The sequence below is a fragment of the Haemaphysalis longicornis genome, unplaced genomic scaffold, assembly GCF_048455015.1.
Source record: "Haemaphysalis longicornis isolate Haplotype H1 unplaced genomic scaffold, Haemaphysalis longicornis Haplotype H1 scaffold_270, whole genome shotgun sequence".
NCBI lineage: Eukaryota > Metazoa > Arthropoda > Arachnida > Ixodida > Ixodidae > Haemaphysalis > Haemaphysalis longicornis.
Genome location: NW_027526326.1, coordinates 67,607 through 88,487, shown reverse-complemented (window position 1 = coordinate 88,487; position 20,881 = coordinate 67,607). Strand labels below are relative to the sequence as shown.

General features: G+C 45.8%; 1 protein-coding gene across 1 annotated transcript in view; it reads left to right on the top strand.

Annotated features, from left to right (window-relative positions):
* The window catches only part of LOC144172939 (uncharacterized), a 33,512-nt gene extending 17,956 nt beyond the window's left edge, over positions 1 to 15,556 (top strand). Inside the window, exon 3 of the mRNA XM_077701532.1 lies at positions 13,799 to 15,556. Coding sequence (XP_077557658.1) covers positions 13,799 to 14,469 — 671 coding nt within the window. The 3' untranslated portion in view covers positions 14,470 to 15,556. The remainder of the gene's footprint in view (positions 1 to 13,798) is intronic.
* The last annotated feature ends 5,325 nt before the right edge of the window (positions 15,557 to 20,881 follow it).

The window sequence follows — 20,881 nt, the reverse complement described above, 5'->3', positions numbered from 1 at the left end:
AACCAAGGTAGCCCCGCGAAAAAATGGCGGGAAAATTTGCGGGTACGCCAGCCGAAATGCTACCGAAATTGTTGGGGGGTAGAGGTAGAGAAGAGACTTTTACAGCGCTGCTGTAAAAGTCTCTTGTCTTTGAAACACAAAGCTCTCTAGCGCGAGGCGTAACGAGTGTTCCGGTGTTTCTTTTCTAGTATGCGTTACGTTCTAGCGCAAGGCATAAACGCATTTCTTGTGTTTTAGTACCATGACTACATGAGACGATGATTACGACGACGACAGGAGACGCTAACAGCCCCAGGCCCCAAGGGGCTTCGCCCCTAAAATACGGGATGGACGAACTTTTGGGTCAGGTGCAAGAAACGACAAAAAGGTAGCCACACCGCCAACCAAAGCTGTGGAGATATCAAGTAAGAAAGCCGAACAGGTTGTGTCTCTCTTGTTCAAAATCAAGACATCGGCGGTGTCCGCGGCCATGACAAGTTTTTGCGGAGGGATTTTTGTTGTCGTCCAAGCTAGCGTGATTTTAGGGGGCAGGTGATCTTTGGGATCTCTTAGTGAATTAAATATTTCACACCTGTAGGGGGTGGGAAATTTTGGTACTGTTGTGCAATTGAGCATTTATAAGATCTATTCATAACACATGCCCTGAGAGCACCGTGATGTGAATGAATGGGAAAGGGATTTCTTTCAGCCAAAATTTCAGCCTGGGGTGGTGGGGTAGCGACCTCTCGGAGAAAAATTAAAGGGACACTAAAGTTTAAAATCAAAAGCAAGTTGGCTTAGATTGGTAGATTAGAGGGTCGTGAATACAAATGACAATACCGCTCGCTGCTGCAGCAGTTGCATATTAACGACGGAAATGCCAAAACGCATAAAACCAGGTACCGCTGCCCCATTCACTTTCCTACACGGTTTTTGACATCTCAAATTACAAATGGTGAAACGAGATCGGTAGAGCTTGTCAGAGTTTTTCTGATGCAAACACTGAGACAGGGACATGTAAATGTAAAGTGCTGTGTTTGCACGATTCTGACACGCCCAGATTGTAATGCACAGGTAAATTTACCTGACGGAGGACATTTTATTTGACGCACGCAATCGCGGCGGCCACAAAAATTTCTTGCGGCTCATAAGCTTGCTTATCCAGCTCTTGTTCGCCTTAAAACTAGAACGGCGAGCTGTGAAAGCGTTTACAATTTAAGGCACCTTGGCTTTCATAATTTCAGAAATGACGGACCATTGGTTCATTCCTTGCTCGGTTGCGAATTCTGCCAGCGAGTCTTCCAAGTTCTCAAAAACGTCTGTGCTTGGGGCCGGTAAATCATTTCTTTGAAGACTTGTATCAAACTATGGCTCTTCTTTGGCTCGCACACGTCTTCGGAACGGACACCTTTTGCGTGGGATGCCACTCGGTTCTCATCCCTTTAAACCTGCGGTAAAATAAACCATCGCTTGATGGACACTAGGGAATTCATTGTCATTATCATCACCAGCCTATCTACGCCCACTGCAGGGCAAAGGCCTCTCCCATGGATCTCCAATTATCGCGGTCCTGTGCTAACCACGACCAATTTATCCCCGCAAACTGCTTGATCTCATCTGCCCACCTAACTTTCTGCCACCCCCTGCCACGCTTGCCTTCTCTAGGGATCCACTCTGACCCTTAATGACGAACGGTTATCTTTCCTTCGCAATTACATGCCCTGCCCACGACCATTTCTTCTTCCTAATTTCTGCTAATATGTCCTTAACACGCGTTTGTTCCCTGACCCACTCCGCTCCTTGTCCCTTAATGTTACACCTATCATCTTCCGTCCGTTCCATTGCGCGCTGAGTCATCTTCAATTTAAGTTTAATCCTTTTAGTGAGCCTCCAATTTTCTGCCCCGTAGGTGAGTACCGGTAATTCATTGTACTAGCGAACATTTACTAAAACAAGGCAAAAGCTGCAGAAGAGAAAAGCACGTGGTAGACCTAGTGTGTGTTTCTTACGATGACTTCTGCATTTAGCTATCTACTCAGTGAACTCTTTGCTTTAGTTAATGGACACTTCATAGTGGTACCTTTTAAGAGCCATAGTGACTGAAATACAGTGCTCATAGCAGCCGCACCACACATGCAATACCTGACCAAGGTACGCCAAAATTTGCATACGCAAGGTTGACAGAATTTTTTTTTAATTGGACAGAGTGTTCAGTTGAGAAGGAGTCTGTCTATGGCGACGCTGCTGGCTGCATTGCAGCTGATTTTGCTTTTGATCCCCGTTGTAATGCGCACACGAATTTGAAGGTTATTTGGGGGGGGGGGGGGGGGGGGAGGAAGGGGGGGGGGGGAAGGGGGCTCGTGCTTGCACACAAAAACACAAACTTCGGCTAGAAAACATTGTGAACTAGGGTGCCCCACCACCAGCAGTACTCATTGTTTGGGTTTATTTATTTATTTATTTATTTACAAATACTGCTGTCTCAACGAGAGACATAGCAGGAATGGAAAAGTTACATGAAATACATATACACGACATATGCATTTGTACCACAAGGCAAACCATTTTGTTGAAATGGTTTGCCTTGTGGTACAACTGCAGTCAAAAGGAGCATGCAGGTGAAGGCAAAAGCCTCCCATACCTGCTTACCTACTAGCAAATATATACACACAACAGCCAGTGGCAAAAGGGAGATTATCAGAGCAATCATCTGTGCTGCCCCGGCCTGATGGCCAACAACTTCACTGATGGCCGGTTGCACATGTATTTGGTCATAAAGTGAAAGCTTTCTGAGTGGGACCGACAAAAAGCTATTGCATTTCCCCATAGACAGGTTGGTTGACCGAGGAGCTCTGATGAGATCTCTGTACACATGGTGCGTGCCGGAAACTGAGCTTGCATTGTTCCAAAACGGTTGCTTAAAAATAGTGGAAAAGGAACTGTTCCAAATAAGACACTACATGCATTGATCATGGAGGAGGAGCACAATAGTATACCTTTAGCTCATAAACCACGTATCAGTATACGTTTAGATAATTCGTAGGTGTGTTTACTTGGTGCGCGAGAAATCGTGTGGGTTCGTTCTTCGTTCGAGATTTGGGCCTTTGAAGGTTTGACGATCGATTGGACACACATTTAATTTTAAGCAGTTTTGATGTCGAAAAGCTTTAATGCTTTTCTCAACTTTCTTTAGGAAAGGGTGGGGAATTTTTCTACACCTTCTCTACGCAGGAGTACCTCATGAGAAAGTTTTGTTAGGGGGCTTTATGAGGAGCAGAGGGCCTGATAGCCGACTTTGCCTAGGTGCGGCCTACCAACGCGGTGTAAAAAAAACTTTTCTAACAGGCTTCCAATTTTTGTGACAAAAGGGAAAGCCAATAAGCACAGACTTTCAGTAGAGGGCAACAGTTGAGTTTGAAGTCGAGAATAGATCCCCAGCTCGCTCGGGGCTCTTTGCGACCGGCTCTGATGTTGCAACAAGAGATAGAAATGCCAGATTTAATTACTTCTGTCCAAACAAGGCATTGTGGGTTGTTGAGCAGAAGCCAGTAGAGCTACAAAACATGTGATTTCAGAGTTCAAGCAAGAAGTGTTCAGCTTTTAGCGTACTGTGCGCGTCACACTTGGCCAAGTGGGAATCCGCCGTGCGATATGGCCTCACACATAAGTGCTTTTGAGAACTGCTCAATCCCCAGTTGCCAAGGGTTGCAACAAGGAAGGTGATGCAAACCTGTGATGGAAGCTAGCTAACTCGTTTCAAAGGATGACCCCGAATGAGCGTATTTCCGCCGCTGTTCATCTCTCATTACATTCATGGTTTTTATTCATGGTAAAGTCGCCCCTCGCGTTATTAGAGAGTTTTAGCAGTCCGTCTGTTCCGTTGGTTATGTTGTTACCGGGTTGGCCGAGACTCGTCTGCGCCTGTGCGCACGGAAGGGGGAGGAGGCGCAGACATGGTGAAGGCAGGCCTGCGGAACTAATTCCCCTACCGCGACGAATGCCCAAGTGCCCAGATGGGTCCCGGTCAACACGCTAACTACATACACGACGGAACAGATCGACTGCTAAAACTATTATTTCAGTCGAATTAATCGAGCTGATCTGGCAGCTCTTGAATGGTTTGAAGGACACCTTTGTCTGTGAGCTGGAATAAGTGGAGGTTGTGTTTGCTTGCGGAAACAAATGATTGCTCTCGGGTTTTTGGTTTTGTCTAAGATGTTGGAAACAGAAAATTGGAGCATTTTTTGGGCTGTCAACATTGGTTTATTTGCTTCCAAAAGAAGGGTTACCTGCTGCTAATAAGTGCAATTTACCAACGTGTCGTAGAAGAGCGCAGCCTTGTCTGTGTCGTCTTATTATTACTTCAAAGAAATTCTGGGTAGCCTCGGCTTTCGCAGGCAAGCGCGGGCAACAGGCTGGGCCAGTTTAAGCAACCAGAAAAAAAAAAACTGCAGGCTTGCTTTGTTGGACTCAATTTGGAAATGTGTGTCTACTTTCCAACCTCTCAACTTTGGTGTAGACATGTCGCAGCTACGCCCATCTTGAAGCTGGAGCATGTCGTTCGAGAAACTCAAGTTATCTTGAAATTCTCATTTGTGCTACGGGTCAAATTAAATGCGGTTTTCATGGGGTTTCTCTGGGGAGAGCTACGAGTTCAGCATGGCACCCTTCCACATTATCAAGTAATGGCGTTTTACATATCCTTAGGGGCCATACAGACCATGCATGGCACCTAGGCAGGGCCCATGCAGATTATGCATGGCAAGGGGCCATGCAGACAAAACATAAGTTTGGCTCATTTGAAAGGTTGCTTCGTTAAAATCATACTGACACCACTTTTACCGTAAATTTCGCTCAAATAAGCTATGTAATTAGGAAAAAAGGTAATGGCTATGCGACCCAACAGCTCTTTTCCCACAACAAAACCTATGATGTCATACGCGGTATAAGTACAGATGCGCACTGCTTTTGGTACTTGGCGCACTATGCTTGTTTTAGCTGCACAGTCTTACACGACACTAGCCGATTGGCGTAAGTGACGTCTTACGTGTCCCTGTTTGTCGAGGCTACCCCGTGTTTCATGAAATGATTACTTTATACAGTAACAAAAACAAGCTAGGTGCAAATACGGTCAAAAACAAAGCAACATCGGACAACGGTTCGTGCCCGAGTATGGTAGCGCCATCTGGGAAGACTGCCGGCAAGCAAGGCTGCAGAGCTGAATGACACAGTGTAAATTCGTTAGAATACGTGGACTTATGACTTCATTGTTGACGTCCCGAAAACACACGATTTGGCGGGAGAATTATAGTTTTAACCTAAATTGATTAGTTTCTCAGAGAATACGGCATCATTTGTTGCTAGACAAGTGCTAGGGGCCCTATAAATTCATAAATCTCAACTAAAACAAACTTGTAATTTTGTCTGCATGGCCCCTTTTAAGGTCTCAAGGGCTGCTGCCTGGTCCAGTAGAAATAATATGCCATTCCGGTGTAGTTGGACTAGGTAGGTGCGGCCACAATAGGAACATTTTGTGGGACAAAGATGACGTACCCTTGCCAGAAGAGGGTTTGGCAACCCTGGAACTTAAGTTATAGGCTGACAATGATGGCGTACTTCTCAACTCAGCCAGTGATTTGCCGAGATTGGGGTAACACAATGAATGGCTCGATGAAGGTTCTTATTTTGCCACTTGGCAAGGGTGTGAGGGTGTGCGCGGTTTGGCACTCTGTTTCAAGGACATTGTCAGTAAGGAACTCAAAGGTCCTCTCCAGTCACAGCATACTTCGCATTTTCTCTCTATCTTTTGAGGCAATAAAACTTCAGGCATTAGACGTGGATGTGGAACCTATGGGTAGCCTTGCCCCCTCTCCCCAGGTGAAGTTGCATCCCTTGTTTTGACAGTGCAAAGGTGTCGATCGAGTTCAAGCTTGCCAAAGATTCTGCACACACCAAAGTTCTAAATGTGGTGTGCCTTGTAAATTGGTAACCACTGTTCGATGCGTGCAACTTAAGGGCGGGAGAATGTCTGGAATGTTTGATTTGCATGATCTCGATCGGTGAAGGAATGTTTAACGTCGCTTATAGCTACCATGAAAACGCAATACAAACATTCTGGTTGTTGACCTTCAGTTGTGTATTTCGTTTAATGGCAAGAATTTTGTGTGAAGCGTTGCAATTGTACATGCTTTGGATTGACCACATGGAAGAGCACACCTGCCCCCATAAAAGGACTACAGAACTCTTGCATAACTACATCGTGTAAAATACGCATTTGTTTCGGCTTTTAGGGCGTATGCCGTGAGGGAAATCAGCGCGTGCTGTGTGGTGGGCTTAAGTTGCAGCTGTAATGTTGCTACCTTGTCATTTTATCAAATTAGTGTTGCGCAGCATTTCTGCAAGCTGTTTGCAAGTAACCTTTCAGGAAAGTGTCGAATACGGCCTACGATTCAACCGTGACTTTTAGACGTCCTTTTAAATGTAAGCCTGTGTCTTGCAACATTTACAGGCCTGTTAAGGCTATATTTAGTATTGGCACACGCATAAATGTTGCAAGTGTTTTGCAAGTGTTGCAACTGCTTTGGCAGCGTACCATTAGTAGTGTGTTGAAGCCTGCTGGAAGGAAGTTGCGACAATCAACGCAACTTTTGCCAGAACCGAGAAAAATAGTGTCATTGCTGGCAGCCAGAAGCAATGCTCACTGCAGCAGCATATATTAGGTGCATGCGGCTGCCTGCTGTTGTCTCGGGAGTGGTGAAACCAGATTGGTGGAGCTTGTTTAACTCTTTCGTTACCATGCCTATTCAAATCGATCACCGGTGATCGATGATTTATATTGCCTATTTTGACATGTTGTAGTCGTTTCTCGTACACCTAATGCAGCCAGTGATTAGTCTAGGCATTGCCCTTTTAGAATCAGTTTAAATTTTCCCGCTCCGGCGACATTGAGATTTTTGGTGGCGTTTTTTGCGAGCTGAGGTGCGCGTGTTTTTGACGAAGGGGGCGTGGCTGCTGCACTTGAGAAAAAAGGATGCAGGTCGTGGTTAGGCTGCATTACCATAATATTTTTTTTTGTCAGAAGGCTCCTGGCAAGTCAAATACCAAATAATGGGGTCAGCTTTGTAATCCGACAGCGTTGAGAGGTGATAATTACTTGAAAATGGCCCCAGCTATTCACTAATGATCTGTGGTTTGGACAAAGGGCAGCTTTATTCTCCCAAAGCTTATTTCTGATGGTCCCCCCGCATGTCTAGCAAGGGTCCTGACATTTTCAACCAGTTTCCAGCAGTTTCGGTTTCGTTTTCACATTGCGAAATTCATATTTGGCGCTACTACGCAGTTACCCAACTACAAGCTCATTTGCCATGGCGCCTCCGTTGCCCGCTACTGCTCCTCAAAACAAGCATGCCGCTCGCACTTCCACTTTATCTACGCCTTGCTTCTGCGATAAGAGCTTCCGCTGAAAGTCAAACGATAACACCAAGTCGTTGGGTATCAGTTCAGACGAGGAGAACGCTTCCAATTGGCCTTGAACACCGCCAGCTGTTCACCAGCCAGTTTCGGTTTCATACGAGGGTATTTCCGGAAGTCTAGTGTCGCTTCTTAGTAGTACTGTTTATTCTGACAAAGTCTCCAACAGCCTTGTATTTGTTTCTTTTAGAAATTGTTAGGTGGCGCTGCAATGTAGTAGGCTCGTAGTGCTGAACTCGCTTCACAGCCTGACGGCGGCTTGGTGAAAGCTTGCTGGCATGATTCTAGCGCATCGTAACTTATTCCTGCAAGCAGGGCCACCATAGTGAGTCAGAACATGATAATAAAACGCAAATGAAAGTTCTGACTGATGAGCGATCATCAGAACGTCAACAAGCATCCACCAAAGAGTTTGGTTCTCAACTCCAAGCGGATTTTTTCACATCGCTTGCTTGCCTTCAATATTGTGCCTGTCATAATCATTGACAAGGTGTTTTTACATCACGTGGAGGCTAATTTGGGCCTTTAATAATGTCAAACCACCAGATTTCTTCTAGAGAACTATCCAAAATAGCAAAACTTGAAATAGAGGTTGGGCTTCACCACATGGCATGGGCACCACGTGGGCTAACATTTTCTTTTATATCTGACAAATTGTACTGCGCAACTCAATTTTTTTTTCTAGGACGGGTTTTTGAAACGTCTACCTACAAAATGTATATTCTAAATTTTTTCTACTACACGTGGTTTATTATACACAACTTACTTTTTTCTTTTCGACGCGCGGACAAAAATTTCGAATTCGATAATTTTTTTCGGAATCATTATTTAGGAAAACATTAATAAAACTGGTGTCGTTGGAAAGCACGTGGAATAATCTGCATTGTATGTCACTGCAATGTGTGCCTAACCAATATGTATAGCACAAAAAAATGTTTTGTTAGACCCTTCAAAATTGGTCAATTTCCCGCGGTAACGAAAGGGTTAAGCATATTAGAAAAACAAATAATGAGGCAGTAACTGCACTGGGAAATTTTATGTCCGTGTGCTTTTAATTAAAAAAAACACAAGCTTCAGCTGGCTAGCATTAGGAAATACGACACCTCACATTACAGCAACAGACAAAGGGTGAATGTTGGGGAGCACAAGAGCCTGCGATGCCTACTTACTTTTTGCACATATGTACGTGCAGTAGCCAGTGGCAAAAGTAACACCTTAATGAATCAGCTATGGCACCTTGCACGTGTATTTACTACACCTACGTTCCCCCAATAGGCAATATTGCATGGCGAAGTCTCGCTAAAAACTGCAGAGGGGGGCAGGGCTTGATGGCCAACTTTGCTTGAGCGCCTCCTTACCAAGAGGGCGCCAGAAAGACTTCTTCAGATTGACTTCCAATTCTAGCGGCGAAAGTTAAAGCCAATAAGAACAGGCTTTCATGACGGTGGGCACTCAAAATGGTTCCTTGCCACTGGTGCCACCAAAGTTTAATGAGCTGTAAAATTACTTCCAAGCGATGCATTAAAAAAACCAATTCTCTTAATGCACTCACCAGGGTCCATATGTTGGAAAATGTAAAGCTTACAGTTTTATGACCAACACTGTTGTCTATTGTTCCTCCAAAAATAGTTAATTACCTCTATCTCAGGAACTAACTTACCAACTAAAACAGTAATGCCATATTTGAAATCAGTGGGGGAAAAGCAGCAAGACACAAATTTCACTAAGTTTACTTAAAAATTAAAAAAGTTTTTTTAAGAGCAGTGTCCCCCCATAAACCATACAACACCTCACGTTTCCCTAATCTATGATAATTGTGGTCTCTCTCTCTCTCTCTCTCTCTCTCTCTCTCTCTCTCTCTCTCTCTCTCTCTCTCTCTCTCTCTCTCTCTCTATCTCTATCTATCTATCTCACACACACACACACACACACAGCTTGTCACATCGCTGTTGAATACCACAAACTGCTTGCAAAGCCTTGCACATTAGCTGCAGTAGCGAATAATTCTCCCTGTGGTAACAATTCTAAGGATTATTTTCCTGACTGGTAATGTGGCACGATTACCAGCTGCATGTTTAGAGGAGCAGTCACCTTGTCTACTAAAGTCATGACACTGGTTTCATTGATTACTATATTGCCTGTCAAGGTTCTTGGGGGTGTCTTGGTCGAAATGGAAATGGTTTTTGCTTTGTGTGAGGGTGAATACAGAAGCATTGATGTTGAATTGAACACCGCTGGGCACTCGTCCTTCAAGTTGTGCGCTGTGAGTGACATTTTCGAGATTTTCTCTGCGGCATGCTCTGCTATTTTGAGATTCAATTGGCGGGGGTTTCTTTTCAGAGTATCCAGAGTAGTGCATTAGCGTAGACCGAAATCACTTGAATGGTATTGCTTAGGGTACAAGTGCATTCATCCTCCCGTGGTTGTTCAGTTGCCCAGCCGATCATGGCCGTTTGTGCCTTGTGTGTGTGGGGGGTACGTGCTGTGCTTCATAGCTAATGGTATGTGAAAATTTGGGTTGGTTCTGTTGGTGCCTAGGTTGAGTTGGAATTTGTGAATTGGCCGTGAGCTTCTGGTGGTAGCTTCATTGTCATTGGCAAATCCCCTCGAGTGGTAGGTGAGTGAGAACTGTCGGTAGGTATGCCGACGTTGCAATAGGAACTGATGAAAAGGTCGCTTTCTTCTGGTGGCAGCAGTCAGTCAGTGGCCAGTCCACATGAGCTTGTCAGCCTGTTAACAAGCCAAGAAAAGTTGCTCAATCTACAAGGAGCTGCGTGTACCTAGGTTGTCGGCATTTTCCAAGTCGAAGTCCGTAGCGCATGCACTAAGTCCACTTAAGTGAACTGTAGTCGTTCAGCTGCATTGGTTCATGCTTGACTTGCATTCCGGGGGCCTGGATTTGATTCTCATCCAGGCCCACATTTATTTTCCTTTTCAGCTGATTAACTTAGATTTGGTTCTCTATGCACCGTAAGCTATTTTACGAGCCGTTTCACTGCTTACAAATGCCAGACGCGTGCTTTCTTTTTCTTTTCTCTTTTTTTTTTGGTCCCATTCAAGGGTCGTTTAATGTGTTGACATCAAACAACTCCTCAACCACTGCAGTTACATGCTGTAGTTGTGGCTGCAGCTGTACTCGCAGATTATCAGCCTTATTCATGGTAGCACACTTGGGTTGGAAGTGATCAAGTTTTTATTCAGTTGGATAATTAACAAAAGTGAGGGGACAGTGGTGACATCACAACCTAGGGGCTTTCTCATACGTGTCACTGGACAGGCCTGTGAAATCGGTTGGGTCAAGTCAAACTAGCCACTAGTTGGCCAATCATGTGGCTGGAAGTTCCAACTTATTTGGGTCGAAATTCAACTAGTGATATTTTGGAAGAGAAAGGCCGTTTGCTAGTGGCCATGTTAAGATTGTGCAAGATCAACAATTGTTTGGTGGTAAAAAATCCAGCTACTGAGGATATGTCACGTGATCTGTGAGGGATTTTTGCAGTGGCGGCAGGTGTAGTAATACAGAGCTCACTGTTGTGTGATGCACAACTTCACAACCATCTCCGCTAAACAATTTTTTTATTCAACATAGAATTCGGAGTAGAGATGGGCTCAAGGTTTCAAATTCTGGCCCCGTAATCTCCTACAAGATTTTAGTTGTCTGAAGCAAAATGTGAAATCCTGTTCCAAATTTTATATTGCTTATCCACTGTAGCCCATTCATTGGATGATAATGGGGAGGATAATGGAGATGGGTTCTTTGGATGCATTGGTTGTGGCGAAGAGAAAGATCAACCACAGTTAGTGGGTTTGGTTGGACCATCTTTTTGGGTTTCACATGTAAACTGCCAAATTATGTGAGCGGTGGTGCCTAGACCTAACCTGTTTTTTCTGGTCTGTCGTTCGGCTGGCCGTAGATGGAACACTGGGTAACGTTGCAAACAAAATGTAATGACTACCGCTGCGTGCACATACATACCTTGCCGTTTCCTTTTCAGCACTGTCGTCGCATCAACTGTGGTGGCTCTTGTCGGCTTCCAGGGAGTTTCCTCACAGATTTCAAACACATTCTGTGTACAGTGCACCTGCACATAGACAGGCTGACAGTGATGGCGGAATAGGTTGGCAAGAATTTCGGAGAGCAGAGGTGGCTTCAAACCATATTGTTCCGAGGATGATGTGGTGAAACCTCATAGTTGCCGCCTGAGAGACCATGGGGCTATGTGCCCGCGCCATGCCGGCTATGCGACTAGCACTGACAGGGAACGAAGAGGAAGACGAGGATTTTTCTCTCGCTCGTATTGCGGCCACCTTGACGGACTGGTGACTCTTTCCACTCGGACTGATTTTCTCTAAATACCTGCTAATACACCAGTATTCCTTGCGCCTTCCTCGTAACAATATTTCAAATCCAGCCAATGCAAGTGCAGTAGTCCTTGAGGCACCTTAAAAAGGTATTTAGTGTCTTCAGAGTTCTGTAAGCGTACTGATGCTCTACAATTGCAACAGAGATGGAGGTCAGAGATTGCAAGATGGAGGTCAGAGATTGCACATTTTGCAGTCGCAACTACACATTGGACAAATTCCCCCTAAAAAAACGCTGAAGGCTTAGCTTTTTGTTTTAACTGAAATGGGGCACATTCCATAGCTCTCTCAGCTCTTGTTTGACACCCAGTGATGCCTTGTTGCTGAGAAATGAGCCAGTAAGGCTAGCATTTCTCTCTCCCATTTTCCTTCCTCCATTTTTTTTTTTTCCCATGACTGACTAATGATAGTCTTAAAGCGGTTCACCACAGTGCAAGTTTGTTTTCCAGAAAGCTCCATGCGAATGCCCACCCCTGAAACATCGCCCACCCTCGTTTAGGGGTGAATTTACCAAGTTTACTCAATTTACTAAAAGACCCCAAGATTTCCCACCCCCTAAAATCGATGGCTTTAGCGCCGATGAGGAAACAAAATCAACATGAATCATGTATTTGTGTTGATGCGGTCACTTATTTGCCCTTTCCACACTTTATCCGATAGTCCGCCCATCTGGTATTTTTTCTTGATATCTCCGCAGATTTAGTTTTTTCTCACCTGACCCGAAAGATGGCCCATCCCGTATTTTTTGGCCCATCCCCTGCGCCCATCCCGTCCATGGCCCATCCCGCGCGCGCGTGGTCTTTCCTCGTGGCAGCACATGTTTGTCCACGCACGTTGTCTCACCACGTGGGAGCACGTTTTTGTGTGAGCACGTGTTGTCCGCGGCAGCCAGTGGCGACGTCCGACCGTCACAGGACAGTGACCCTCAATCTATTTCAGAATACCCCTCAAATTCCCCAGGTATGGGGTATTACATGATAGAGTGAGGAATGACCAATACAACATTATTTTGTGCCACAAAACCTTTTCGCAAACATTTTTCCGCTTTGAAGACGTTACTAAGCATACAAAATCCGTGCAAAAATTTTCAATTTTCATTTAATGAGCCCTTGAGGGGTTGGGTGCTTGTGGTAGTTCCAGCGAATTGAAGGCTTCACTGTGGCCAGTGGTTCAGTGTGAGATGTCTTTGCGATCGTTATTTGGAGCTCCTATGCAAGGCAGTTTTCTTCCATTTTCACCATATACACGTTTTAAAATGTTTTTCTTCTTCCTCAAAATTGTCGTTTCAGCACATTTGCAAACTTGGAGGGGGCATAGCTTCAGTTCCGTTCCTGTTAGTACCGTAATTCACTTTTTATATAAAAGAAAGTCTCAGGAAATTTTTAAAATAAAGTCCCAGGAGGATTTTTGTCAAGTTTAATGTGCTGTTCCTTCGGCTAAACTTGCGCTAGGGTATTCATTTGCTATTGGCACCATGTATACATTACTGAGCTTTTCTGTAGATGTACGGCTTCCAAATTAAGTAAAAATATTTTCGTTAAATTGCACTTGTAGAATTGGTGCACCAAACTACACTAGTGGAAGTTGCATCCTAATCCACTCAAAAGTGCAGTTGTGTGTCCTAAGAGTGGAGTTGTCCCCTCAAGCAATCGCTAAATAAGAAATGGGCAGGGCATGTAATACGAAGACAAGATGACCGTTGGTCATTAAGGGTAACAGAGTGGATCTCTAAAGAAGGCAAGCGTGGCACGGGGCGGCAGAAAGTTAGGTGGGCAGATGAGATCAAGAAGTTTGCAGGGATAAATTGGTCGCAGTTTGCACAGGATCAAAATAATTGGAAATCTAAAAGAGAGGCCTTTGCCCTGCAGTGGGCGTAGATAGGCTGATGATGGTGAGCAATCACTCTAAAGGCACCTCCCAATCCCTGTGTAACCTGGTGTGCCCGCATATTTCTAACGATTTTTTTATTTTCTTGTTTACCTCGCAGTGGATGGTGCCAAGAAAGCGGCCTGGTCTCCTCCTAACGGCGTGCACCCGTGGGACCCGATCCCGAGCGGCAACTCGGCCTTCGAGAGCGTCCGGAACCGCGCGGCCATCGCCACGACCTCCCCCCGCCTCCCCAAGGTCAAGACTACGCAGCAGCTCATAGCCGAGCTCAAGGCCAAGAGTGGACTGAGCCTGGATGGCGGCACGGTGGCAGCCGCAGCCGCAGCCGCCGCCGCAGCGGCCGCCTCCCCCTCGGCGTCCACGCGCCAGAAGAGGGCAGGCAACTACAGCCTCCTCGGCACCGACGACGAGACGAGCCGGACCAAGTCGGAGCTGATGGACCGGTTCCTCCAGTCATCGGTCCCCAACGGTCCCCGCGCCGCACCGGGCCCGTCTGCCGACCGGTCGCCGCCGGGCGGTGAGGTGGCGGCCATCTTGAGCGCCCTCCCCGAGATCGGGCCCGACATCAACCTGGAAGAGGAGGAAGCGCCCGTTGTGCCCTTGGAAGTGACCCCGGAGGTTGAGGAACGCTTTGCGACCGAGCACTGGGAGCACGTCAACGGAGTGTCGGACCACGACGGAAACTGGCGGGGCTGGCACGAAGTGACCACAGCGCGCTCCTACGCGGGGGATGTGCTTCACATATTGCCTTATGTAAATATAGACTGGTGACCCGCGTGGTTTTTCTCCTTTTTTTTTTTTCGTTTCGGATGGAAGAAAAGGGAGGTTCCTCGTTTTTTGCGGAGGAGGCGCTTTTCTCGGCCTGTGATCTACGTGGCGGGTGTGTGTGTGGTGAGCGCGCGCGTGTGCACCCCCACCATCCCCTCTATTTTTTAGTCATGAACTTGTGTCTCTGTGTGGACAAGTGCTCTGCCGCCGTGGATTTTTGGAAGGGGCAGGGGATGATGCGTAACGTTGCTTTTTTTTTTTTTCTTTGTCTTCAACGTTTTCCTTATTTGTGGTTACTATTATTATTATTATTATTATTTGGGGGCGCGTGCCCCCTGCCGTCTGGAATAGACTACGTTGCTGTTAAATGTAAAAAAAAGTTATCCAATGTCACAATTGCGTTAATATATTGGGTGTGTAAAACTTGCAGCGGGAGGTACCGTTGGTACGTGCATTTTTTTTTTTTTTTTTCTTTTCGGCCTGCCGTGTGGTGAATGCCGCCAGCGGGTTGCCCATCATCGTGCTTTTGTAAAATTCTCCTGCCTGCACTTTTCGATTCCCCGCCGCAGGCATTGTGTTTTGGTGTAGGAACGGAAAGGACACTCGTGCACGGGTTGTAAGTGGATGTTAAGTGCCATTAGCAGCAGTGCCATGGGGTTTCGTGGCCCTGTGGCCTCTCTGGTCTCGGGGAAGGGGGAGAGTGGGGTCTGACGGAGTGTGTTCGAGGGCGAAGGGGCGGCAGCTTGGTGGGGATTGCCGGGGTCGTTTGCATGTTAGGCCCGGGAGTTCCCGGGGCCGACCAAAAGCCAAGCCAAGTTGGTTGAACGGCCGGTCAAGAGCCGCTCGTCAGCATCATCAACGCCAGGGGATCAAGTGCCTCAATGTTCCGGCTCTTGACCTTGCCGGCGGTTGCAAGGTGCAAAGGGAGTCTGTGCAAACACATCAGGACTGAGTTTGCGTGTTTTTTGTAGTTATTCCTTGTCAAGACGACGGAGACGACGAAACGTGTGGGAGGAGCTTGTGGCTCAGCCAGTCCAAGAGTTTCCTAGGTAATAATAAACTGCCATGTCCGCACATGGTCATGTTTGTAGCTTGTGGAACGGCTCTTCTTGCTGCCGCTGGGCGCCGGAGCTGGCAGCCTTGGTCGGTTGCCTCTTCAAAGTGCTCTGGTCAACTCGTCAATTGTAACTGCCCTGCAACAGTCTGAAGTTTCTGCTGAAGAGATTTTGTTTGCCTCGGTGATTATCGGCTTCCCTTGGTGCAGAGTCGAAAGCGAAACAACTATACTAAACTTGGGTGGGTTACAACGCTAAACATAAGTTGAGGATTTGACGGAAACCCGTCTGGTCGGGAGACATGTTGAAGCAAAAACGGAGACACCAACCAAAGGAAACTGTAAAAAACTTTAAACAAGACGTTTCGGCTTTGGTACGGAAGCCTTGTTCACAATGACGAAGTCGAGGGTTTGATGGAAACGTCTTGTTTGTTTTAAAGTTTTCAACAGATTCCTTTGGTCGGTGTCTCCGCTTTTACTTCAACGCTAAACTTGTTTCATTTTAATTCTCGCTTGGTTGTCATAAGTGGTAAACGTTTAGTGGGTTTTCCAATATGCAGTGCATGAAAGCTTCACTTGGCTATAATCATTGGTACCTGCCGTGGTTGCTCAGTGGTTAAGACGTGCTGCTGAGCCCAAGGACGCGGGTTCGATTTCTGGCCTCAGCGGCCGCTTTTCTGATGGAGGCGAAAAGCAAAAACGCCCGTGCGTACGAGATTTCGGCGCACGTTAAAGATTCCCAGGTGGTCAAAATTAATCCGGAGCCCTCCACTATGGCACGCCTCATAACCTGTGCAGTTTAGGCGCATTGACCCCCCATAATCAATCACTATTACCATTGGTTCAGTGAAGCTTTTACAGCCCTTTTGGTTGCAGAAAATTGCGCATCTGCAAATGATGGTTGCGTGGACAACATTGAAGTAGCTGGCCGAAAGGAGGTATCAAACATGCAGATATATTGTCTTTTTGCAATGCCGTTGCTGTCCCTGCTTACAAGTATTGGTATAGGCAACAGACTTCACGATTGCTTTGAGCTCAATTTTATGGGCAATATTTGCAATGGCAATAGCCATAAATGTGCAGACTTGACGAACCTGCTGCAGCATAGATCTAAAGCTATTCTAATTATTTGTGTTCATTGCTAACAGCTATTATTGTCTCATGTTTATATGAACTGAATATTTTGTTGAGGGACCATGAAGAAAAACAGTTTAAGCCAAATTTTCAATCCTCCCGTGGCAGTGTTTTGTGATATCAGCAGTGATGCATGAAGGAAGCTACATAAAACTGTTAGTATGCTGACTCCAGAGAGCCTCCAAATGCTGCAGCCCAGTAACTGAAAGACTGCCAGGAGGAAAGCTGAAACACTTCGTTGCCATTACAGTGTTGCTTATGCCAGTGGCTGCTGTTTACAGAATCTGCATGGGATGTTGTGCAAGGTTCGCAAAGCCATTCTTACTGCCGTAAAAAGGAAATGCTCTAAATTCAAAGCTCAAGTAGCCTGTTTTGCAAACTTACAATCGGTATTCATGTTCATGTGATTTTGTTGGCCTCGGCCAAATGCACAATCATGCCGAAACTCTAGTGCAGGAAGGAAGCTGGTGAGTCGCACGCCTATTCATTTCCCTCACTGTATAGCTTATTTGAGAAAAGTTTGCATTAAAAGTGGTACAGTCTAAACTTGTTAACGATGTATCAGGGCAGTAAATTAGTTAACTATATCCGATATTCATTGTAACTGTAAAGGTAAAAATCGGCTCTAATAAATCCGCAGTCTGCTTCGCGCAACAATCCTAGATAAACTCATTGTTCTAGGCTTTGAACCCACTATAAACGAGGCAGTCGTTATCTGTCTCCTTGTGGCATTTAAAACTAAACAGACTGGAACGCAAGAACGTGACATTACAACAGAACAAAGTTCGTTTGGCAAAATAGGCCTGCGTTCTTATTTACTTTTTTTTTTTTTTTTTTGCGAGAGTTTGCCTTACGGCATAACAGTCATATATACAACATTAAATTGGTTTCACGCAGAAACGTCAACAGAGACCAGTACTTAGGGCCCCATATCCACCGCTGTAGATCAGGGGGTCTCCCAGGGTTCTTATTTACTTGAAGGAGGATGTGGCCTTCGCGTGGTGGCTTTTCACAGTCTGAGTGGAACGAAGCTTTTCATTATGTCCACACACTAAAGGGCCTTCAGCTACCAAAAAAACAATTGCTTTGTCTCGTTTTTTTTTAATTTTGCTTTTATTATTCTAGCAGCAGAGTTTTGAGCCTCGTGGGAACCAAATATTTCTTCGCTGTAGCCAATGTTGCGCGGCTCTCAAGATTTCAGTTTTTAAGTATGACCAAACAAACTTCATATTTAGTTCGCTATGTCACTGTTAGACTGTACCATTATTATTCAAATGAGCCGATCTTTTTGAATCAACCAAACTTTTTTCTTAATGGCCTCTTTTGAAGCTGTAATATTTAGCGAGTGGCCAAGGCAACTTTTGAGTATTTGGGACTAAGTGTTCTTGCTGAGCACATTTTTCAGCAGGTGTCCTCAAGTGAAATGCTAGTAGTCCTCTTTTGTTCCACTTTAAAAAAGTGCTACCTTAGTTTTAGTTATGGAAGAGAACAAAATTGAGAAAAATTGGGATCCAGTGACAAACATTCTTTGAGCATCTGAAGAAATCCGGTCCTTTGGTGTGCAACATTGATTGCCTTTCAGCCTCCTTGTGTAGGCACCACGAGTGCAAGGAGCGAGATTACAAAATAATTAAAAAAAAATTTAAATAGAAACTGAAGAACCTTTCAGTGTACCCGGGCAGTGTTCATGCAATCCAGGGGATGCCCCGAAAGATCGGCCTGGTGGGAGGACCAACTGTTGTGGGCCATTGTGTTCACTACTTTACGAGTGGAAGGTGACGCAACATAAATTGTTTTTCGAATAGTTTAGTGCACTTTGGAATGGTCGCACCAGTGGTGGTAACGTCGTCGAGCAAGAGCTTTGGTTGGCTGTGGGAACTACGGACACCGGTCCCACTATGGGGGTAACCACTTGGTTAATGCGTTCACTGCTCCAGCCTTGCAAACAGACTAAATTCGCACCATTTACCGTATTTTCGCGCACATAATCCGCACCCCACTTTCAGCCCGCTGGAAAAGAAAAAAATCCTCACGTATTGCCCACACATTTGATACAGGAAAGGCTGCACCAAAGCATATATGGTGATGTGAGCAACACATCACCATAGCATGTGATGTGTTGCTCGAGCAACACATCACATACTATGTGGACAGAAAAAGCGTATATTTAGCAAGTGGAGTACACTGACTGAAAGGCGAAAGTCGCAATTTACTCAGTGCCACTGCTCTCGCTAGAGCTATCACTTGAGCCGCAGTCCTCACTGTTGTACACAAGGTAATCTTCGGTTCCATCTATGTTGTGCAGTTTTTTTTTTCTTGTTTTTATACTTGATTTTTCTTCCCTTGTATGTTTTGTGAAATCACTCCCATGGAAGGCTTAGTGTTACTGCGTGGGAGCTTCACGGCACAACGTGCATTGCCGTGAAGCTGCATTAAAGACAGAAAACCCCGCGTATTATCCGCGCCCCAACATTGCCACTGAAATTTTCGGATTGGTGCGGGTTATACGCGTGAAAATACGGTACGTTTCTGCGTGAATCTGGGGCACCAGCACTGTTAGGACACAAACAGTCAACGTCACGGTTGGAGCAGAACTAGGGCAGGCCAGATCCCTCTTGGCAATCAAAATTGCCTTTGATGGACTGCCAACGTGTTGCAGCCATTCCAGACGACTTTCTGGGCAGGTTGGCAAGCTGCCGAACTTTGGCCAAGTTGGAGCAGTCCTACTACAAGTGAGACGAAACAGCAGTAGTGGCTTTGGGGTTGGTTTTGTTATTCTGATTTCTCATTCTTCAATCCTTTGACACATTACGTAATTTATCGAATGTACCGTAGTTTTGTAGTTACGGTATAAAACTTCCGCTGCAACCAAACCATTTCAACGTACACGTAGTATATCGGGAGCAGTCCTAATTAAGCTACATTTTAATGCGACTTCTTACTTTCTGACGAACACTTGCCCCAAGTCAGTGCAAAAATCGGCACTTTTGTTTTTTTTTTTTTGGAGGTACAGACAATTCTTGTGGGGTATATGCTCTCTATTGTATCCAGAATGAAAGGGCATCACTTGAAGCATCTTGAAGCGGAACTGTTTTGCTGATAAGGCTCTATAACGTTTTAAGGCAGAATTTGTAGCTCTACCACCCTTACGAAAGCTGGCAACCGTGGCAGTAAGCCGTGCAGCCATGCAGCAACATGCTTCTAAGCAATAACAACATGCAGTACGTCTTTCCTATTTATGCGGTTTTTTAATCGCGCACGGAAACCGATGGGCTACATGGTGCAACCTTTCAGATTTCGGAAAGTTTAGAGCCAAATAAAGATTATTTCTGCCAGTTCACATACAAATACCTTGTGATGAGCTAGAGTACATGCACTCGCAAAAACCGGTTGTCTGCCTCTTTAAGGGCTTCCAGGAGGCATATGGTACCGGCACCTGCAGGCATTAATACCGGAGGGAAATAGGCCGGAAGTCAGTGCTGCAAATATTAAGGCGAAGCTTTCCATCACACAGAAAGCAAGCGCAGAAACACAGAGGACGGGGCGTGGACAGGACAAGCGTTAATACACTCTCGTCCTCTGTTTTTCTGAGCTTGTTTTCTGTGTGACTATGAACCAACTCGCCCAAACCTTTTCCCTTCTGAAACTTTCTATGCCGATCGTGTAGTTGTGCCAGAGCACATTGCAGGAAAGCCACTTTTGCACAATGGGTTTCTACAAAGGCACAACGGGCGCGTGATGGTTGAAAAGCCAAGCAAGCGCATCAAGGAAAAAAAAATAGCAGTGGCTTAGCTCGACTATGCCAGGGTATACGCAGCGTGAGCTAAGGTTCAGCTGGTTATTCTTAGGTTTCCTGGTTGTCTAGGATTAGCTGATTATCATGCTTACTGTTGCTAAAACGATTTCCGATCCAATCCAGTCCAGTCCAGTCACTGCTCCTCGCGCATGGCGCCTCCCGCAGCACGGCTCTCCAGGAGCCACGCCAAACGGCTATCAAGCGCCTCCGGCGCGTCAGACTTGGCTACTGCGCAACGGAGATGCACAGCTAGGCACGCGCTGGCGCCAGTGTGTATGCCGCGGCTATGACGTCACTCCTCTGGAATGCGAAGACCGGCGAATGTGCAGACTCAATTCTCTACACACCCGTACTCCAATTGGATTGGATTTCAATCCAACGCAATCCAATCCAATCCAAGCCAATCCAAGTCAATTCGTTCCAATCAGAAC